At 36.8% G+C, this 18,320-nt stretch overlaps 1 protein-coding gene across 5 annotated transcripts in view; it reads left to right on the top strand.

Moving 5' to 3' along the window:
• HECTD4 (HECT domain E3 ubiquitin protein ligase 4) overlaps window positions 1–18,320 on the top strand; it is a 76,402-nt gene that overhangs the window by 21,037 nt on the left and 37,045 nt on the right. For 2 of the 5 annotated variants that reach the window (XM_054844672.1, XM_054844676.1), the window contains 21 exons: window positions 110–302; window positions 1,643–1,804; window positions 1,901–2,014; window positions 2,765–2,905; window positions 3,237–3,469; window positions 3,632–3,777; window positions 5,878–5,948; window positions 6,620–6,725; window positions 7,354–7,474; window positions 8,358–8,486; window positions 9,698–9,822; window positions 10,878–11,031; window positions 11,329–11,429; window positions 12,492–12,690; window positions 14,095–14,241; window positions 15,433–15,537; window positions 16,315–16,478; window positions 16,835–17,068; window positions 17,332–17,524; window positions 17,691–17,795; window positions 17,880–17,968. In XM_054844672.1, the coding sequence (XP_054700647.1) occupies window positions 110–302; window positions 1,643–1,804; window positions 1,901–2,014; window positions 2,765–2,905; window positions 3,237–3,469; window positions 3,632–3,777; window positions 5,878–5,948; window positions 6,620–6,725; window positions 7,354–7,474; window positions 8,358–8,486; window positions 9,698–9,822; window positions 10,878–11,031; window positions 11,329–11,429; window positions 12,492–12,690; window positions 14,095–14,241; window positions 15,433–15,537; window positions 16,315–16,478; window positions 16,835–17,068; window positions 17,332–17,524; window positions 17,691–17,795; window positions 17,880–17,968 (3,032 nt within the window). The remainder of the gene's footprint in view (window positions 1–109; window positions 303–1,642; window positions 1,805–1,900; window positions 2,015–2,764; window positions 2,906–3,236; window positions 3,470–3,631; window positions 3,778–5,877; window positions 5,949–6,619; window positions 6,726–7,353; window positions 7,475–8,357; window positions 8,487–9,697; window positions 9,823–10,877; window positions 11,032–11,328; window positions 11,430–12,491; window positions 12,691–14,094; window positions 14,242–15,432; window positions 15,538–16,314; window positions 16,479–16,834; window positions 17,069–17,331; window positions 17,525–17,690; window positions 17,796–17,879; window positions 17,969–18,320) is intronic. The other 3 variants (XM_054844675.1, XM_054844673.1, XM_054844674.1) reach the window with 3 other exon arrangements.

Below are 18,320 nucleotides of genomic sequence, written 5' to 3'. Positions count from 1 at the left end.
CCCTGAAGTTTGTATCCCTACCTGATATATTGTGTTGTTCAATTAGGGTAATCTGTCTCCTATGGATTTCAGTATCTAAAAGTATTTTTTTTTTCCTCTGTTTTAATAGATAGAAAATGGCGTATGTATAGCAAATCCTCTACAGGAACGAATTATATTAATGAGAAAAGAGGGTGAATCTGCCAAGAGTATAAATGAGATGCTTCTGAGTAGGCTGTCTAGGTATAGAGCCTCCCCATCAGCAACATTGGCTGCTCTCACTGGCTCTACCATCTCCAATACACTGAAAGAGGACCAAGCAGGTCAGAAGAGGTTTTACTGACTCTCAGTAATTTTTTTATGGTTCTCGTAACTACTAACCTCTTAGGACATGTAAAAAAAGTATGTGGGGTTTGTATTTTTTCTTTTATCCCCAAGATAAGTGTCTGAAATATATAAGCAATATTTGCTTAATGCTTGAATTACAAGTTTCTTTGCTAAATAAGGCATTGATTGTGAGAAAAGTTTAAGAATGAAACCCAGGAAGAATACCTGTGGCACCCTTTTTTCCCCATTTATTCAATTATAGGACTGGTTTATGCCACATTTGATCAAACTGATAATTGCATTTCTCTACTGGCAGTCCAACTGGGCTCCTAATCGTTATGTAAAAATAGTCTGCAGTTTAGAAAATGAAACTCTTTTTAGAAGCAAGTTGAATATTATAAATTGGAGGTAATCTTGCTTTTTTGAGGTAATTTGCAAAATGTTTGGATATTCTTTTATGAGCTTGCTGAAACTACCTGAGTTAATTAGGGAATCCTGAATGAACAGCATTGATGGCTTTCAGGGTGATCTGGAGCTTTGTGAGATTGGTCTTAAGATTTTATTCAGTTTATCCTGAATTACTTCTTGTCTTCCTTCACACATACGTGAGTTTTCTTTCTGCAAGTTTAAACAATTGAAGGTATTTCCATAAAAATAAATTATACAGGAAATAGATATGTTTACAGGGAAATTGACAGTTAGCTTGAAGAGCTATTTTAAAGACTGTGTTTTGCCAGTTAACAACTAGAGTGCTACAGAAGCAGAAGAAGTGGTTATTCTTGGATAATTCTTTAGTCAGTGCTCAGAAAAGTGTTGATCAGCAGTGGCAGGAGCTAGATCATGATGACTGTATACGTTTCATGTTGAGCAGGAGAACTTAAAATAGTAAATGCGTAGTGAATCTCAAATGATTTCTCTATGTTAAAAGATTATTTGACTCTAAGATACAGCTTTCAATATGTTTATCACCATACAATTGTTAAACCAGCTTTGTTTATACTTACATTTTAGGCTCCAAATTTCCCTGGTTTGGAAATTAAGAGATTGCTGTATTTATTTATTTATTTTTAAGTTGTTCTCTTTAGTTAAATAACCTGTGAAGCTGTTTGTATCCTTCTGGGGATTGATGCTGGATGTGTGGGATTATGAGGCCACCCCTATACATAACTTCTTAAAGCAACTTCTAAATGCTGTAAGATGTAGCTTAAATGAATTCCCATAGTGATTTATTTGAAGCCCTAAATAGAAACTGCCTTACTTGCTGTCTGTTATTATGAGGTTTTAATGTTATGAAGAAACACGTGTTTGTGTTACATTTTTCGGTTTAATATTTTAGCTGCAAACACTAGCTGTGGGCTGCCACTGAAGATGTTAAGGAAGACTCCAATATACACATGTGGAACGTACTTGGTGATGTTGGTCCCACCCCCGGGTGGATCAGGCAGTTCTGCAACACGCTCGCTCTTTGGAGGAACAAGTGCTTTGTCATCTTTAAAAAGTAAGTCGGATAGATTTGCGGCAGATTTTAAATCCTTGGTTTTCTGAAATACAATAAACGTCTCAGAAATTTATTGGAGACTTTTTTTCTATGTAGTCCTTGCTTCGAGCTTGGTGTTCAATATTTCGGATGGGCAGTTCACAAGCCGAGCAGATCTCATTGATGCTGCAGGAAGTTCACTTGGACGTGGTGCTCTAGTTCCAGGACTTGGTAAGAAGTAGATTTGTTTTCTGGGAATATTTCAGAGCTAGACATATCCAACCCTTCAATTCTAAATCTGTCTGGATTTCAATTTGCAGTTGGTGGGGTTTCATGTCTATGGTGAAATTTTGTAAATTTAACATTTTTAGGAAGTTCAGAAAGCAAGAAAAGTATCTTGCTTTTGCAGTTTCAGCTGCACATAAGCTCAAGAAAAGTCTTTTCTGTAGCAGAAAACAATCTTGAAAGAAGTCTGATTTTTTTTTTTATACCCTGCTTATGCTGTAAGGTGTGACAAAGTTCTTAGTATCTGATTTCTATATTTGAAAATACATAAATGCATCTTAGCTGGAAAGACGTTGTAGTATTTCTGATTTCCCTGTTGCTTTATGACTGAAACTTCATGAGTGTTTTCTTCAGGATGCTTGCAGCTTTTTTTTTTTTTTTTTTTTTAAACTGCTTGGTATAATAAAATAGTCTTTTGAACAGTGTACTATTTTCAAATGGAGTATTTGCCTGAAATGGATGCTGTTGTACATTTACTTAAAACATCAAAAGGGATGTATGTTCTCTTCATTCCTTTGTTAAGAAATCTCCTTTTAATGTTTTTCATTCCAATGCATTGTTATTAAATTGCTGTTACACGACAGAGAACTCTTAAAGCAAATAATTTGGCTTTATATGTGCTATAAAAATACTTTAGTCTGGTTTTCTAACAAATGTTCTAAAATTTTGACATGCAGAATGTTTTTTCTTTCTTAGGTGCCTGTTATGATACCATGAATAACATGATATGGACATGCTCTAATGATTATATTGATCAGTGGTGTAATCCCGGGAACCAGGCATTCCATTGTGTCTGTCAGAGACTGGGAGTGAGTCATGTCATTACAGAGCCCAAAGGTGAGGTAAACCACAGGGCAGCATTTTATACAAAATGGAAGTGAACTGTGTGATTTTCATAGAATAAATGTACAGAAACTACCTTCTGAAAGTTTCTGTTAAAAGCAGAGTTCACTTTTGATTTGAGGAAGGAAAAAGCAAAAAGCAAGACGTGTTTGGAGGTTTCCAGATTCTTGCTACCTTTAGCATGTTAAAAAAGTCTTGTTTTGTTTATCATGTGTGCGAGTGTCCTGAAGTTAGAGATGATGATGATATATTGCATCTTAGAAGCAAATGCTAATGCAATAATCTGTGTTTGCAGACACCATCTGAACTGCTTTTCTTCTTCTAGGGGATGCAACAACCACAAATGAGGTTATTAACCAGTTACTGCACCATGTTGGTGCCATGTGCATCCACCAACTCAACCTGCTTGCAGCCAGCAACAATCTTCCCATAACAAATTTTTTAGGCAAGCAACATCCAATCGAAGCACATCATCTCAGCAGTATTTGTGACATTATGGAGAAGGCGATGGTGAATGGAGATACGTGTATAATACGCTGCATCCTTGTTGTCTTTCAGGTACAAGAGCATCTTAAATGTACTTCACAATGAACGCTAAAAAAAACCCTCTAACTCTGAGATTTCTAGTGACCTAGACAAATAGTTTGAGAAACTGACTGCAGGAAATGAGTTAATGTGAACAATGTTTAAGTTTTTAATATTGTGTTTAATTTTTCTTAGGTGGTTTTTAAATTTTTCTTCAGCCCACAAACCGAAAGAAACAGAGAGATTGTTAGAAGGTCTGGCCTATTACTTTGGCAGTTACTGATGGCACCGAGGGACCAGATTTGCTCTGAAATTCAGAAGGAGGTTTGCCTAGCTATTAGGTAAATACCTATTTTGTCCAATTAAACTTAACTTAGATTATTTGGAAGTGTTGTAACAGATGAACATTCAAACAGTGTTCAGCTGTTTAATTTTAAATTAATATGATAAAATTTAGGTCAATATAGTATGATAAAATTATTATGATTTATATCTGTGGATGAAGGGAAATACAGTGTGTTTGTCTTGATGACAGTGAAGTAACAGATAGCAATTACTTTCCGTGCTTCTTTTCATTTGTTGCTTTTTATTGGCTCTCTTTAGAGGTTTTTTAATGCTTAATATAATACAGCTGCTAAATTGAAGCAGTTTTCCGCATTTCATTGATGGCTAGAATGACTTCCTCAGTTTATATAGTTTATCGGTGTTCTGGAATAGGCCAAGCTGATGTTCTCCGCTGTTATACCAGTGTTTCAAGCAACAAGGTTGAATTTCTGCTGAACAAAAGGAATGTAAAAGGAAGTAGAATGAATAATACTTGAGGAATTCTGGAAGATTTAAGGCCCAGGAAAAAACGCTGGCAGGGTAGTAAGACTGTGGGGAAAATGAGGTTTATGTTTAGAAAACAGAAATCTATTTTGGTAGAAGGGTGGGCATCATGTCTCTGGGCTGGGGCACCAGGTCAAACAGAACGGTTGCTTTAGCTCTACATCATATTAGCTACTGCATCTCTTGAACCTGATGCTGTGTAATTTCCTTTCTCCGGCTTGTCAAAATAGCAGAATGACTAAGTACAAAGCAGCGAGCAAAAAGTGCGATTGTGTATCACGAAAACGAGATAATGTAAATCTCAAGGACAAGGAATGCTGTCTCAAACATCCTAAGTACAAATATAATCTGCTTTCAAGTGGGAAGTGCTCCAAAGGTTGAGAACAAAATCTTCTGAAGATCAACCTGCATTTTTTTGGTGTGAATCACGACATTCCAAATTTCAGTGGCTTTATGCAACTCTGTAAGTGAGCTGAAGAAGAATAGCGTATCTTTAGTACGATTATCTAGCATTTTCAGGGTTTTGCTTTGACAGGGAAAAGTGTATCCTGTCAGCTGTATGGACAGCTGCTGCATTTTTCCCTTGTTTAACCCTGTATTCTCCAATGACTTGTAAAAAAAAAAAAAAAAAAAATCAGAAGTGGGGATTAGGTAATATCTCCTTCTTCCTGTTTTTTCACTGGGGGATTCTGATCCCAGTGGAAACCTCAAACTTAGCTTGCAATGTATGATAACTTTTCCTGATGTTTATATCGCAAGTTGGTCAGCGTGAGCCAGAGGGAGGGAAGCTGCAATAATCTCTGCTCTCAGTGTGAAGCTGAAAAACATACCAGTTTTGTTTTCTATGAGAGTGTTATTTAAAAAGAAAAGGGAAAAAGAAAAGAAGAAAAAGTCTGCATAATAGTTCCAACACTTCAGACAGTCACGAGGTACTCCTTTTAAGTTATTGTGATCCTCTATCTTGCTGTGGTAATTCATGTAGAAAGGACAAAGTTCATCACAAGTGAGAGGGGAAAAATATCTCCATGAGGAGTATTTATGCATAGCTGTGTTCTTTCTGAAATGCTAGTTCTAGAATCTTCTGCTTAGCTTAAACTAAGCCTTCTATAAGGAGCCAGTCTTTATAAAACTGTAACAGTCGTGACTTCTTGATTACTATCTCTTGCATTTTCCATTGCTCTTGTCACAGATAAGCTACAGCTCTTACCCCATCGCCACAGTTATTTGAGTTGTTCTCTAAGCCTTCATCTGTTTTCTCTAACATCTGTCTGTGTCTTGAAAAAATGATTGTGCTGTCATATATACAAGTGATTAATGTGGAGTTTCTCAGGGGGGAAGCAAATAGCACTTGAAGGAGCTTTGGGACCTAAACAATAAAATATAGTTGATTACAAGAGATTTGTGGAGAAAGCAGCTGTTTATTTTACGACTAATACAAATGTTAAAATATGGGGGATGGCTTTCTAAGTTGGAAGAAGCTATTACATAGTCATTCTAACTGTTACGTTGGATACTAAGCTGAGATTCTGTGATGCCATTTTTCACATGTCCATTGAAATTGTTTTGTTCGCTTTTAAATACGTTAAGTAATACATGATTTTTTTTTTCTTTAGCTCTGGTTTAAATATCCTGTATCCTGGAGAAGCAGAAATCAATAATTTATTGAAATTGGTCTTAACTGAAGGTGAGAATGTCTTATTGACATGTGAGAGAGTGTTTTTTCTAGTTGAAGGCAAAAAGTGAAAATACTTCTAAACCCCTGGAGGGAGAACAGTTCAGAATTCTGCTTTAAACCCATCCTATTCTAGGAAATTATGGAATGCTTTGAATTGTGAAGCTGCCTTCTGAGTGACTACATGGTCAAGCGTACGTTAGGTGTAGAAAAGGAAAATTTGTCTGAATCGGGCAACTGTTTGAAATCCAAAAGGATTAAAGTTCTCTTTTTGTCACAATTAGTAATGTTTCTTGACCAGGTTGTGTTTTAGAACACCTAGTTAGCAGTTAGTGTTACCCATGGCGATTACACAGTAACCAGAGGTAATTTTAGTCCTTAGTGAAAGAGTATTAATCTACTTGCGTTCACCATGAAATGGGAGTCTGGACTTAGAAGCAGCTGATGCACGGTAATTTGTTACTTCATAGGAACATGTTCGTGCGTCAAAGTCTTTGGAATTTAAAACAGCGCTGTGTGCAGAGTAAGTTTTAACGGTCTATAATATCAACAGGGAATCGGGTTACGCTGTTAATACAGTAATTTCTGAGAAGTAGCATATATTAAGCAAGATATCTGAGGAAATAAAACTATATTAATGCTGTAAAATGCTGCTTTGCTAAAGTTTTTGCATTTCATTTTAGGAGAGAGAAATAGTGGTCTCTCTCAACTTCGCGACGTTATCCTGACTAATTTAGCTGAGCAGCTTCAGAGCAACAGATTTGGAAGTGAAGATGATGATCATTATAGGTAAAATGCAACAATATGCTCCCCTTCTCCCCCAATTTGTAATGTATCTTTATGTTATTTGCTTTAGGTTAACTTGCATAAAATTCTGCTGAAATTGCTTGGTAACTTACTAGCGTCGTGACCTGAAATACTGTCTTTGTGTCTGTAGTGGGTAGGATTTTATTAGGACAAGGGGGAGAGAGAGATCTGACATTTTAGGGAAAACATTAGAGTCTTCTGTACACAGACTTAGTTTTGGATTCCCTGCTACCTACTGTGTATCTGGTAAATGTGGATGATAAGTCATTAACTACGATATTACGACATTGCTCTCCGTATCACTGTGTTAAGTGGCTTTTCAGCAGTAAAACTGTCAGTCTCGAGTTCAAGTTGGGAGGAGTCTTTTTAGGAGTCATTCAAAGTCATGGATTTATATCAGCACAGTTCAGGAAACCCCTGGTAATCCGTTGCACTGATGTTAAACGTTTCAGGCTTGGTTTCCTTTGTGTCTGGATCTCTGAAGTTGAACAGACATTTGTTTTGGTTTCACATAATTTGTGATATCATTTGGAGACTTTTGAGATGAGCAATACAAAATACACCATAATTAGACTATTAACACTTTACATCTTTCTTGCATTTTTTGAAGGCTGAATGATGAGCTGTTGCACTACATTCTCAAGATTGTTGTCCGAGAATCTTGTGTCTTAATCACCAAGTGCCAAACTGTATCTAAAGATGATTTTCAAAGACTTCTTTCAACTGTGCCTGTAAGTAAAACGTATTTTGATAAAAGTATTTTTGCCTTTGGCTTCTTTTCCTCCTTACACATATCATCTTCACTGTATATATAGAGGTGAAACTTTAATAGTTGTGTACCTTAACAAATACAGAAAAAGAATGTCTTTTGTTTATGCTGTGCAGGGAAGGAAGAAACAATTTCTTACAGCAAAGTAAATCGTACAGTAATGCTAAAACAAGTTTATATGTGGATATATTTTCCAATTGCTCTGGTAGCTGTTTCGATTTAATGGAAGTTTGTGTAGCTCAATCTTCAAAGGATTATAACAATTTAAAAAACAAACTCTTTCTAGAGTTGTGTGTAATGATTCAGGCAAACAGAAAGGTTTATCATTTACAGACAAAAATGAGTGAAGGTTGACAGTATTTAATGATAGAAGTCCGTATGCGTAGATGTTTTCAGCAGGGTCAGCTCCCTGATCTGGCTGATGGCAAAGGCAGGGGGGCTTGCATGCGAATACTGGGGAAGGGACGGGAAGTCATGGCCTGTGCTGCAGGAGGATGGGAAAGGAGAAGTAGCATGGAACCATCACCTTCAGGAATGTGAATTAAATTTAGCTCTATGGTGGTATTATCTTTTCAGAATTAATTAATGTTACGGTACTTGAATATTACTATAATGTTACATACTTGAATAAAATGGTACTGCTTCTATATGTTTCTTCTCTTAGATATGAATTAACAAGCTTGCACTAAATCAGCAAAAACCCCTTCTGTTCAAGGGAAATTATTTTTTGCTTATGTTCATCCTCTCCCTCTACTTTTTTCCTCTGTTTCAAAGTACAAGGATTGCCTGAATCAAGCTTGCTTAAAGGGTTTAGATAATGTAAAGTGTACTTATTTATGTTAAAGGCTGCATCTTCGTGTTTGCGGTATCTGATGGCTGTACAGAACCACCTCCTCAGTAACACTATTTTGATTAAACCTGATGAAAATGATGACAGTGACAGCTCCTTGCAGGGAGAGACATTGAAGGTACAGGTAAACACCAAGTTTTATTCCAGTATGGCTCTCTACAGTCAGTGTTCCTGTGACACCTCTTGTTTCTGCAATGCATTCTACTTTCGCTGCTTTGTTGGTTCTTTTCCTCTTGATATAGTTAAATTACTGTAGACAGTTTTTTTTCCTGTTCTCCAGCTAAAGTCTGCAATTGTTCTGTGTTCTGTATTCCAGCTTGGGTCCTATATTGTCAGTGAGAGCAGACGCTTCCCTTCCTAAACATATGTATAATGAAGTTTTAAATGTATTTTAATTAGTATGTGCTAGTAAGAAAATTCATGTGCCGGGAATCCTTTCTGGACACGTTACTCCCCCCACTTTCTCTTCTCCAAACCACTTAGATGGTCTTTGAAAAAATACTTTTTTCAGATTTAAATTGGAAGGGGTTTTCTCATTTGCCTTATCTGGCTTCTGCTTTTTTGCAGTTTTAACTTACAAAGCTTATGTAGAACCACCTACATCTGTTGTCTGAAATAGCGTGAATAATGTTTGTGGCAAGGAAACTGTTAGAGGACAAGGTTCACGGACAGCGGTTGTTTTGTTGGTATAAGGTTTATTAAAATGGTGTCATTTCATATTACTGCTGGAATAGTCTCGAATGAACCCGTAGCAGCCAGGTTTGTCCTAGCATGCAGGCTGTCTTGTCGTGGTAGTTCTTGTAACAGCAACAATTCTTCTATAGTGGTATTGATTTCTGAATTTCTGGTATTGTTTGTTAAGCTGGTTTTGTCTGCTGCTCTTTGAGACTTTGTGTGCTTGTAATCTGCTGCTGTTGAAAGTTATTTGTTCAGGCTCATTGAGTAAATGCTAAATATCATAGTACTTTTCTTGTCTCACTATTCACCCATGTTTTCATTGTTCAGTTTCTCTCTCTACAGTGGTCCTCATACCTGCTAGGACATTCTGTCACCAGTGCTGTACCTTGGCTGGCTAACAGCTCTCTCTCCTGTGCTGGACTTGGGGATTCCTTCCCTTTAGAAACTGGATGTGCATCCTGTAAAATATGCACCTAGTTTCTCCCAGCACTTTGGGGCTTAGCATTAATCAAATTTAAGTCTTGGATGAATCTACTGCTGCAGGCCTGCCAGGTCACATTATCATTATTTTAATTTGGAAATCCATCATTTTGTTCTGTTGTCCTTTTTTTGTATTCTCTGAGAATTTATGTATCCTATAACTCCTTTTGTACCCAGGAGCTAAAGACCAGCATTTTGTCTCTTGCCACGCAAATTCTGACAGGATGCGATGAAGTCTTAGAAATGCTGCAACAAGTCACTACAGCACTAATAAACAGTGACATTTCTGATAGAGAGCAAAGGTAAGACAAGGATGAGTCTGCTGACTTGAAAACAGTAAACTTGCTTTTTGTGGCTTATTGCACAAGCACAGTTAGCATTACTTATTCTTTATAACTCCATACTGGAGCTTTGAGTGTATAGGAACTGTTCCTTACTACAGCATTTGCTTAGCACTTATTTTTGAAGAATTTAGAATCAGACTCTCCATGTCAGTACTACTAGCTTGACAATCTATAGAAACTTCAAACTGATAAGGTCAGTTACGGTGGGATTTATGAGCAGGGTGACTGAAAACAAACTGTAGTTACTCATTTGGGAATATTCCTGTAAGCTAGGGCAATTTTTTTTGTTTTTAAATTCCTGACTATTACAACTCTAGTATCTGGACTAGATATTTTATCCATGACAAGTCTTGAATGTTGTTATGATATCCTGCATGTTTCATCAGATAGTGTCACCCCGCCCTTCCTTGTCTCCCCTCCACTTAAAAATATATGTTGGGAATGGGATGTAAACAAAAGCTATGAACCTTTTCTCTCATTGAACAAACACCTCCCTCTCCCTGTTGCATTTCAGGTTTCAGTTTCTGTGCTTTTCTGTGCCTGCAACATTAGTTCTGTTTATTGACAATACACAATTCCTTTGAGATATCTTCAGATGGGTTTCATGCTCAAATATATTTTTGTAGATACAGATTCTTTTAAAGTACTTTGAGCTATATGTGCTAGGAACCTGATATACATACTGAACAAATACATTTGTGTTTGATGTGAAATTTTTTCCCATGCCCATGGAAGCTTATTGTTTTCTAAGTAATTATTAATTTCTTGATTTACTGTCTGTCATTGTTTATTAAGAATTGACAGCAAAGACTAAGACGCTAACACTTTGGAGAAATTGTGATGTTTTCAAGATACTAACTTTTGGGTTTTTTTTTTAAATATAATGCCAATGTTCTCTGAATTTTAAATTGCCTACTTAGGCAGTCTGTTACAGGATTAAACAGATGACGAAAAATAGTAGTGATACCCTATGAAAATAGTTGTTACTATGTAAACGTTGACTCTCCTTACAGATTAAAAGGCCTGGAGCAAATTACGAAGGCTACTATGCTTGGTCATCTGCTTCCCGTCCTACTGACATCCCTGATGCATCCAAATTTGCAAACTCTAACTATGGCTGATGCCTTGATGCCTCAGCTGGTGCAGCTGGTTCTTTACACAAGTCAGGTATGGCCTTTGTGTCAGCAGTTGTCTACAAAGGGAAAAAGATGTGGCATGCATGTTCTAAAATGCTGTAGATCTAGGCCAACTTTCTGCAGTAAGTGATCCACAGATCATAGTTTAAGAATTGCTCGACAGCTACAAAAGCTGATAATACTAACTTCGACTTGGTGCAACAGCCACTAAATAATGGTTTATTGTCAATAACAGCATACAGTGTGATCGTTAATATTATTTCAGTGATGAGATCTTAAAATTATTTACTGTTTGCATGTGTCTAACACTATATATTTTGTGCCACAGACTGCACTGCTGCTTAAAACTCAGTCTCCAGTTTTCTCAGAACTGAACAGTTCCCCCAGTGGTGCATCAGAACAGAAAGGGAAGCTGTTACCTGATGAGAGGTGATTTTCTTTACATTTGGGTCTTTTCATGGGATAAAATATCTTAGCAGCAATATTCATTTGACCGTTGCTGTGGGATAAATCTTAAAGCAGCAATTTTTTTTTACTTTTTTTTTTTTTTAAAAGGCAAAGCTGTAATGGTTTGTAAGTCTGTCTTTGAGATAAATAAGCCGTTACAAAAGGCAATTCGTTCTAAATTTCTTTTGCATATTGACTTAAGTGTTTAATATCTTCAGGTTGTTTGCACAGGGTATGGTTTGGTTTGTGTTTTCCCTCACTTTGAGCATTAGGAATTAATTCAAAATGTTCCTCTTACAATAAATTTGTCTAAGGAAGACCATCACGAGAAAAGGTAAACTGCTCTGGCAGCATAAGATACAGTATTAAAACCATTGGAAAGATATTAAATGGTTTCATTTACATAGAGAAATATAACAATTTGAAGTCCTGCATTTAAATCCTGTGTCTCAGCTCAAAGTTATACAGCTTCTGCTTAGAAAGAGAAACACGCAGCTAAATTAAAGAAAAATGCTTATCATAGCTATTTGCAGTGTTGCAGAATTTGTAGTGTTAAACACCTTGTGATAAAGTGTAATGTACTGTGCGAAAACTCTGAAGACTTTCTTTTCAGTCCTCCTCCAAATTACAAGCTTCAGTGAAATATTAGGCATATTGTTTTATGATGGTATAACCAATTTTGGGTGCTGTCCCAGGAGGGAAGGTTTTTTTACGCTACCAGTCCGTGTGTTAGAAACCATATATAGTACCATTTACTTTTTTATGGTGCTGCTTAGCTTGTTTACCATACCTTGGAAATTGGAAAGCATAGAGGAAAGTTCAGATTTTACAGGTTAGAGATTGGCATAGTTATTCTAATGTACGGATTTCGTGCTATTTAAGTTCTGCATGTTCCCTCAATACAGTTATACCTAAAATGAGGAGTCAATACATACCAATACTGAGGGGTGATTTTAATTACTTTATCGTTTGATATAAAGTCCAAATATATAGTAGAAATCTGTGGTTTTGAATTTTAGGACTAATTTTTCATTCTAATTTCAGAATGCTGGAAGAGAAAGAAGAACCAGGTTTTCTTACGGGTTTGAAGATCCCTGCTCCTTGGGCTGCTGGGAAGACTGTAGAAACAGTTCATCCCGTCAGGGATAACTATAAATTTAAAGAAACTGTCCATATTCCAGGAGCCCGCTGTTTATATCTTAGATTTGACAACAGATGTTCTTCACAATATGATTACGATAAGGTAAGCAAGGGCCAATTCAGAAATTCTTTCTTTTGTATATATTTCCATCAGTAGCACTTCCCACTTTTATCTTTTCTGCCCGTCTTTCATGGCACCTTATATCAGGATAACGCAGGAGGTTTTTATTGATAGGAGCTTATTTGTGTACGCTGTAAAGTCACAGCCTACTTAATTCAAGGCTGTAAAGTACAGGGATGCAGAGAGGTTCTGTCTTGTGTGGCACAAGTGTAGAAGGACTTTTCAAAAGAATTCTTGAGTTTCATCTTAAAGCTAGACTTAGCTAAATGATAGAAAATGTACAAAGAGTTGTAGACATGAAAAGGCAGGGAGATAAAGATAAATGTTCATGTTTAATTTCTATTATTCTTGAAGAAACAATACAAAACAAATATATGCTTAATTCTTCTTATTGTTTCAGAACATAATATCCCATGATTGTTTCAACGTATAAACTCATTAGTTATGAGGATCTTTTGTTAAGAGTTAGGCTCTGTAATTAGGAAGTTTCCTCAAAAGATGTCAGAAGTAGTGGTAGTTATGAAATAGAAATATATTAGGCTGCAGAGATAGGGGGTTTAATTTGGGGTTTTTTTCCCCCCTCAGAAATTCATACCAGCTCTTCCATTTTTTTAAGTTCATTTCACGATGGCTAAGATTGTCAAAGTTTGACTTCCTTCTCACTTTTGCTGTTATTCAGTTACCTGACTTCTCAAATTTTAATCTAGCTGCCTACTTTGTAGATCAGCACAGTTTGTGTAAACTGGGCAGTACTGGAAAGATTACTTTTTCCTCCCTGCCGATGATAAATGGCGTGTTTACATGGATTAATATGAACAAGTATTTCCAATTTCAAGAACACAACTAATAGCACTTATTTGTATAATCAGAGAGCTACTTGTGCTGCTTACTAATTGTTCCCGTGTATTCTTCGACATAGGGGAAGTCCTGTGATACTCACTCCCATTAGTTATTTATAAGCATCTTTAATATTAATGTCACCCATTACTGGTGAAACTCCTCCAGAGAACTTTGGGCCTCATCATGTTCCCACTGAGGTCACTGACAAGATATTAACTTTGATGGGAGCAGGATCAATCCCTTTATTAGTAGAGAGGCAGTATGTTCTAGTTAGCTCGGCACGAGGACTGGAAGTTAGAATTTCTCCTGATTTCTGCTCCCAGTTCCGCTGCTGACTTGCTGTGTGACCTCGGGGGCAAGTCACTCAATTTCCTCTCTGCCTCAGTTTCCCCATCTGTAAAATGGGGATAATAATACTTGCCTACGCACCTCACAGGGCTGTTGTGAGGATTTGTTAATGTTGATAAAGCGCTTTGAAAATATAAAGCGCGGTGTAAGTGCTAAGTATTATTATTATTATTAGATTTTCTTGTTTTTCTCTTACAGTCTAACAGTGTATTTTATGTTTTGAAGTTGGTGATCTATGCTGGTCCTAACACAAACAGTAGGAAGGTTGCTGAGTATGGAGGCAATACACTGGGATATGGCAGCCGTAGTGTCTTAGGAACTGGTTGGCCGAAAGACTTAGTAAAGGTACAGTATTATAATCCAACAATATTTCATATAGAGAAATCCCCTTTGGAAACTGTGTCGAGTCCATTTTAACCCTTATAGCAATGAAGTCCAAGCTCTTAAGTGTACAGTTATCCATGATGAGATCACTGCTTAAGTGGGCTGTTACGTCCTTGGGGAATAACTTTAAACTCAACCAAATGTTATGTGTGATGCTTTTCTTTGAGCTTATCTTGTTTTGTTATGTCTGTCTGGAATTCATTATCAGTATGTATCAGTCCTGGAATCTCTAATGGTACTACTCAGAAGTGTTTCTTCCCGAGAGAAAGTCCTGCACAGTCTGAGGCTGTGCGTATTTTCTTAAGGGCCATGGGCATGACTGCTTTTTTCTAACAAGTAACCCACAAATCTAACAAGTACTAAATGTGGCAACTTTACAACCGTTTATGTTGGGTTTTAAAATTACATTGGAGGCTTGTGGCAATAAAGCTAAGACAGAAAAATCTCTCAAACTTCTTGAAATTTCAGTATTTCAAGAATTTTGCAGTATGTTCTCTCAGATTGTAAGCAGTACGAACTTTTTTTCTTGTGTTTGTGCTGCTACATTGTCCCACACTAAAACTGGGCTTATATACATAACAAATCATTTCAAAAAAAAAAAGAAAAACAAGAAATAATAAACTGGAAAGCAATTTCAGACAAGTACTCCATTGTTCACAATTAATGGAATTTCATTTATTTTTCAGACATAGATTTTTATACTGTCCTTTTAGCAAACTCTTCTATTAATGTGTTGACATTCTTCTTGAAGATCTTGTCTGTCTTCCTTCAGGAAGAGAACTGTTGATTATTGTATGGTTTCTTGCAGACCAATAATGCAAGCATTTTTGATTAAAATCAAGGCCAAGTAACACAGACTGATAAATTCTACTTTTGATTCTGCAACTACAATGTTGGGTTTTGTTTTGCTGTAGTTAGCCAGCAGCAAAATTAAAATCAAATTTTCCACAAAAAAATATCCTTACAAAAAGGGAAGAATATTGAATCAGAGTATGTAATTTGAGATAAAAATAATATTTAAATAACTGTCATTAAAAACATTAATCCATAAAATAAGCCACTTTTATGAAAAGCCTGTTTGCTTGCCTCAATTCTTAAATGTATCTTCTTTTTTCCCCCCCCCTCCCCCTTCCTCCCCATCAAAATGTTAAGGTGGAAGGAGATACAGTCACCTTCTCCTTTGAAATGCGGAGTGGTCGTGAGCACAACACTCCAGACAAAGCTATGTGGGGCTTTGCTTGCACTGTTCGAGCACAGGTACTCAAACATGATGGATTCCATGGGATAGGTTCAGCTTCAGTTTATCTTCTGTCTGTTACACACTTCAGATGAAATAGAATAGTTGGAAATGAACGTTTGAGATTTAAAACAGTAATAGCTTGCTTATTTTGGTGGTAAAAGAGATCAGCTTTTTACAATGTGAAGGACCTAAGTTTTAGGCGTTTGGCTTCCTTACCTAGAGGTACCCTGTGACATGGTCTAATGGGGATAGTTACTACCAAACGTGTCTTACCTATCTCTTGTCATTGGCACCCGACTTGGATGAAGTCACTTTAGTATCTCTTGCTGCTTGTAGATCAGGATTTCTTTGGAGAGATAGGTATCTTGTAACAACCTGGAAATCAGAGAGTTAATGAAGGAATAAGGATTCCAGCCTGTAAAGAAGAGAGGGGAGGGATGCTGGGATCAAACAAAAGGAAACTTGAAGCACACGACCGGGAAGCTAGGACTAGGCCTGGGAGATGACAGATTTGCAGGCCAAAGAATGACTGAACCAAAAATAGCTTTACCTTTTCTTTTCTTTCTTGGTTCAGGAAAATAACATTGAAATCCTTTGTTTCTTGTCTTGAGTTGTTCTTATATATTGCTTATTAAGCATTGTTTCAGTATACCTCTGTGTAAGAGACATATGCTTGATAGATATATATATCTTATATAGAAAGATTATATATTAAATTATAAAATCTGTCTTGAAATATTTTGGGGTAGGACTTTAAGGTTGATTAGTGCAACTTGTGACTCTTCCTACTACAGGAGTCTTCAGAGGATGTGTCGGGAGGCTTGCCATTCTTAGTTGACCTGGCACTTGGCCTTTCTGTGTTAGCTTGTTCTATGCTGCGAATATTATACAATGGACCAGAAATTACCAAAGATGAAGAAACCTGTCAAGAGCTCTTAAGATCTAAACTATTACAGAGGTAAAAAAATATTTTTGCTCAGAGTTCCCATGTGGGGTTTTTTTGGAGGGAAGGTGACTTTTGTAGTTGTGCTTAAGTTTTGTGTTTTAAGGTGATATTTTGATAATTTTTCCTGCAGAATTTGTTTGGCAGTTCAGCGTTGCCTAAAACTGAGGGAATATTGTCTAGAATAGAGGTTTTCTTTAGAGTAAGAAGTAGGAGGATTGGACTATGCTTGGTACAAGCTGCACTTGATGTCTTGATGTATAGTCTGTCTTTGTAATGTGTTGTTGACTAATGTGCCTTTCTGAATGAGGGAGAGAGTTAGGGGAGGAAAAAATAAAGTCCTTTTCATCTGTTTTTATTTCTTTTTCCAGGTGCCAGTGGCAGGTGGAAGCTAATGGTGTTATATCTCCAGCCCTTACACCAAGTCCTTCTCCGTTGCCTCTTACTATAGATGAAGACAGAGAATTTACATATCCTTCTGATGTTCTAGTGCCTCCCGTTGGACACTATTTCGATCTACCAAGGATTAGGCTGCCTCCAGGAATCATGATAAAGCTCAGGGAAATTTCTGGACGTGCTCGGCCTCAATTTAGACCTAGTATAAAGTAAGTAGTCATTCTTTTGCTTTTTTTTTTTTTTTTTTTTTCAAACTTGACTTTTATTGTTTGAAATGTTTAGTGCCAAAGTGCCAAAGTGAGCTAAAAAAGCAACAGTGAGGATGTGGTGTGCCTGTCATGTATGATGGTGTGCATTTAATATTCTGTAAATACTTGTTTTTGAATGCAGCATCTAGTGAACTGTAAATACAAATTGTCAAAGTTTGTCCGCAATTCTTGCTTAATCAGTTTGGCTTTACTTATAACCCTAGGGAAGTGATTCAGCCAGAAGTAATGGAGGAGATGGTAGTTTCATGTGTGATTAAACACTTGAATTTGGTTGATGCACTCCAGTCCCTGATAAATTTCCAGTATCAGGAAGAACATGCTGAAGAATATGATTTACTTTGTAAAATTATGGGAGAGACCTTTAAGAAGCTAAATGCCATGGAGAGACAATTGCAGGTAAAATTAAAATTACATAAAAAACCAGAAGACTTTTTTTGAGATTAAAGGTGTATTAACAGCATTTTAGAAACATAGAAAATGTACTCAGATTTCTTCTTCTAAGATCTCTTCTATTCCTTAAGACGAACAACTGCAATAAGTGTTATTTTTGTCTCTTTATTAGAGTGTGGCTGAGCTGGAGCAGAAATGGCAGAATGAGGTAGATGACGCCATGCATGGGAAGCTGGAGAACAATGTCCCGTTCTTTTATGATTATCACTTCAATGAGGTGAGCATAGTGGCTGCTGTGTGTGCTCATGCTTCGTGCTGCTCTCTCAATACATGTTCATCCTTTTTCCTTCACTTTGTTTAGAGCAAGATGAAAGAACTAGAGCTTCTGTGTTCAATGAAAGAAGTTTCTTTTGATGGAAGTGATCTTGAGAATGTGGTCCTGGCATTAAGGTTAGTAGCGGGCTGTGGAGCGTACCTTTTAGGCCAGGTACTTAAAAGATAGGCAGCTTTAAGCAGCCGTGGAATTTCAGTAAGTTCCCAAAGTAGTTCTGCAGGGTTAAAGTTGCACACATACATGAACGCTTATTGAAGTAGGTACTTGAATCTCGTTGTACCCTGTGACATTTAATGATGTGAAATAGAAGCTGGCACTAAATGTTTTGAAAACATTTTATGTCTAATTCCCTTAAAGGCTGGGAGGCCTATAGAAAGAAAACAATCTTTGGGAGCAGGAATATTCAGGTGAACTTCTAACCAGGGATGCAAATACTTTATAACTTAATTTTCCTGTATGCCTAGCAGT

Source organism: Grus americana, chromosome 16 (assembly GCF_028858705.1).
Source record: "Grus americana isolate bGruAme1 chromosome 16, bGruAme1.mat, whole genome shotgun sequence".
Lineage (NCBI taxonomy): Eukaryota > Metazoa > Chordata > Aves > Gruiformes > Gruidae > Grus > Grus americana.
This window is presented reverse-complemented; position numbering and strand designations above follow the sequence as displayed.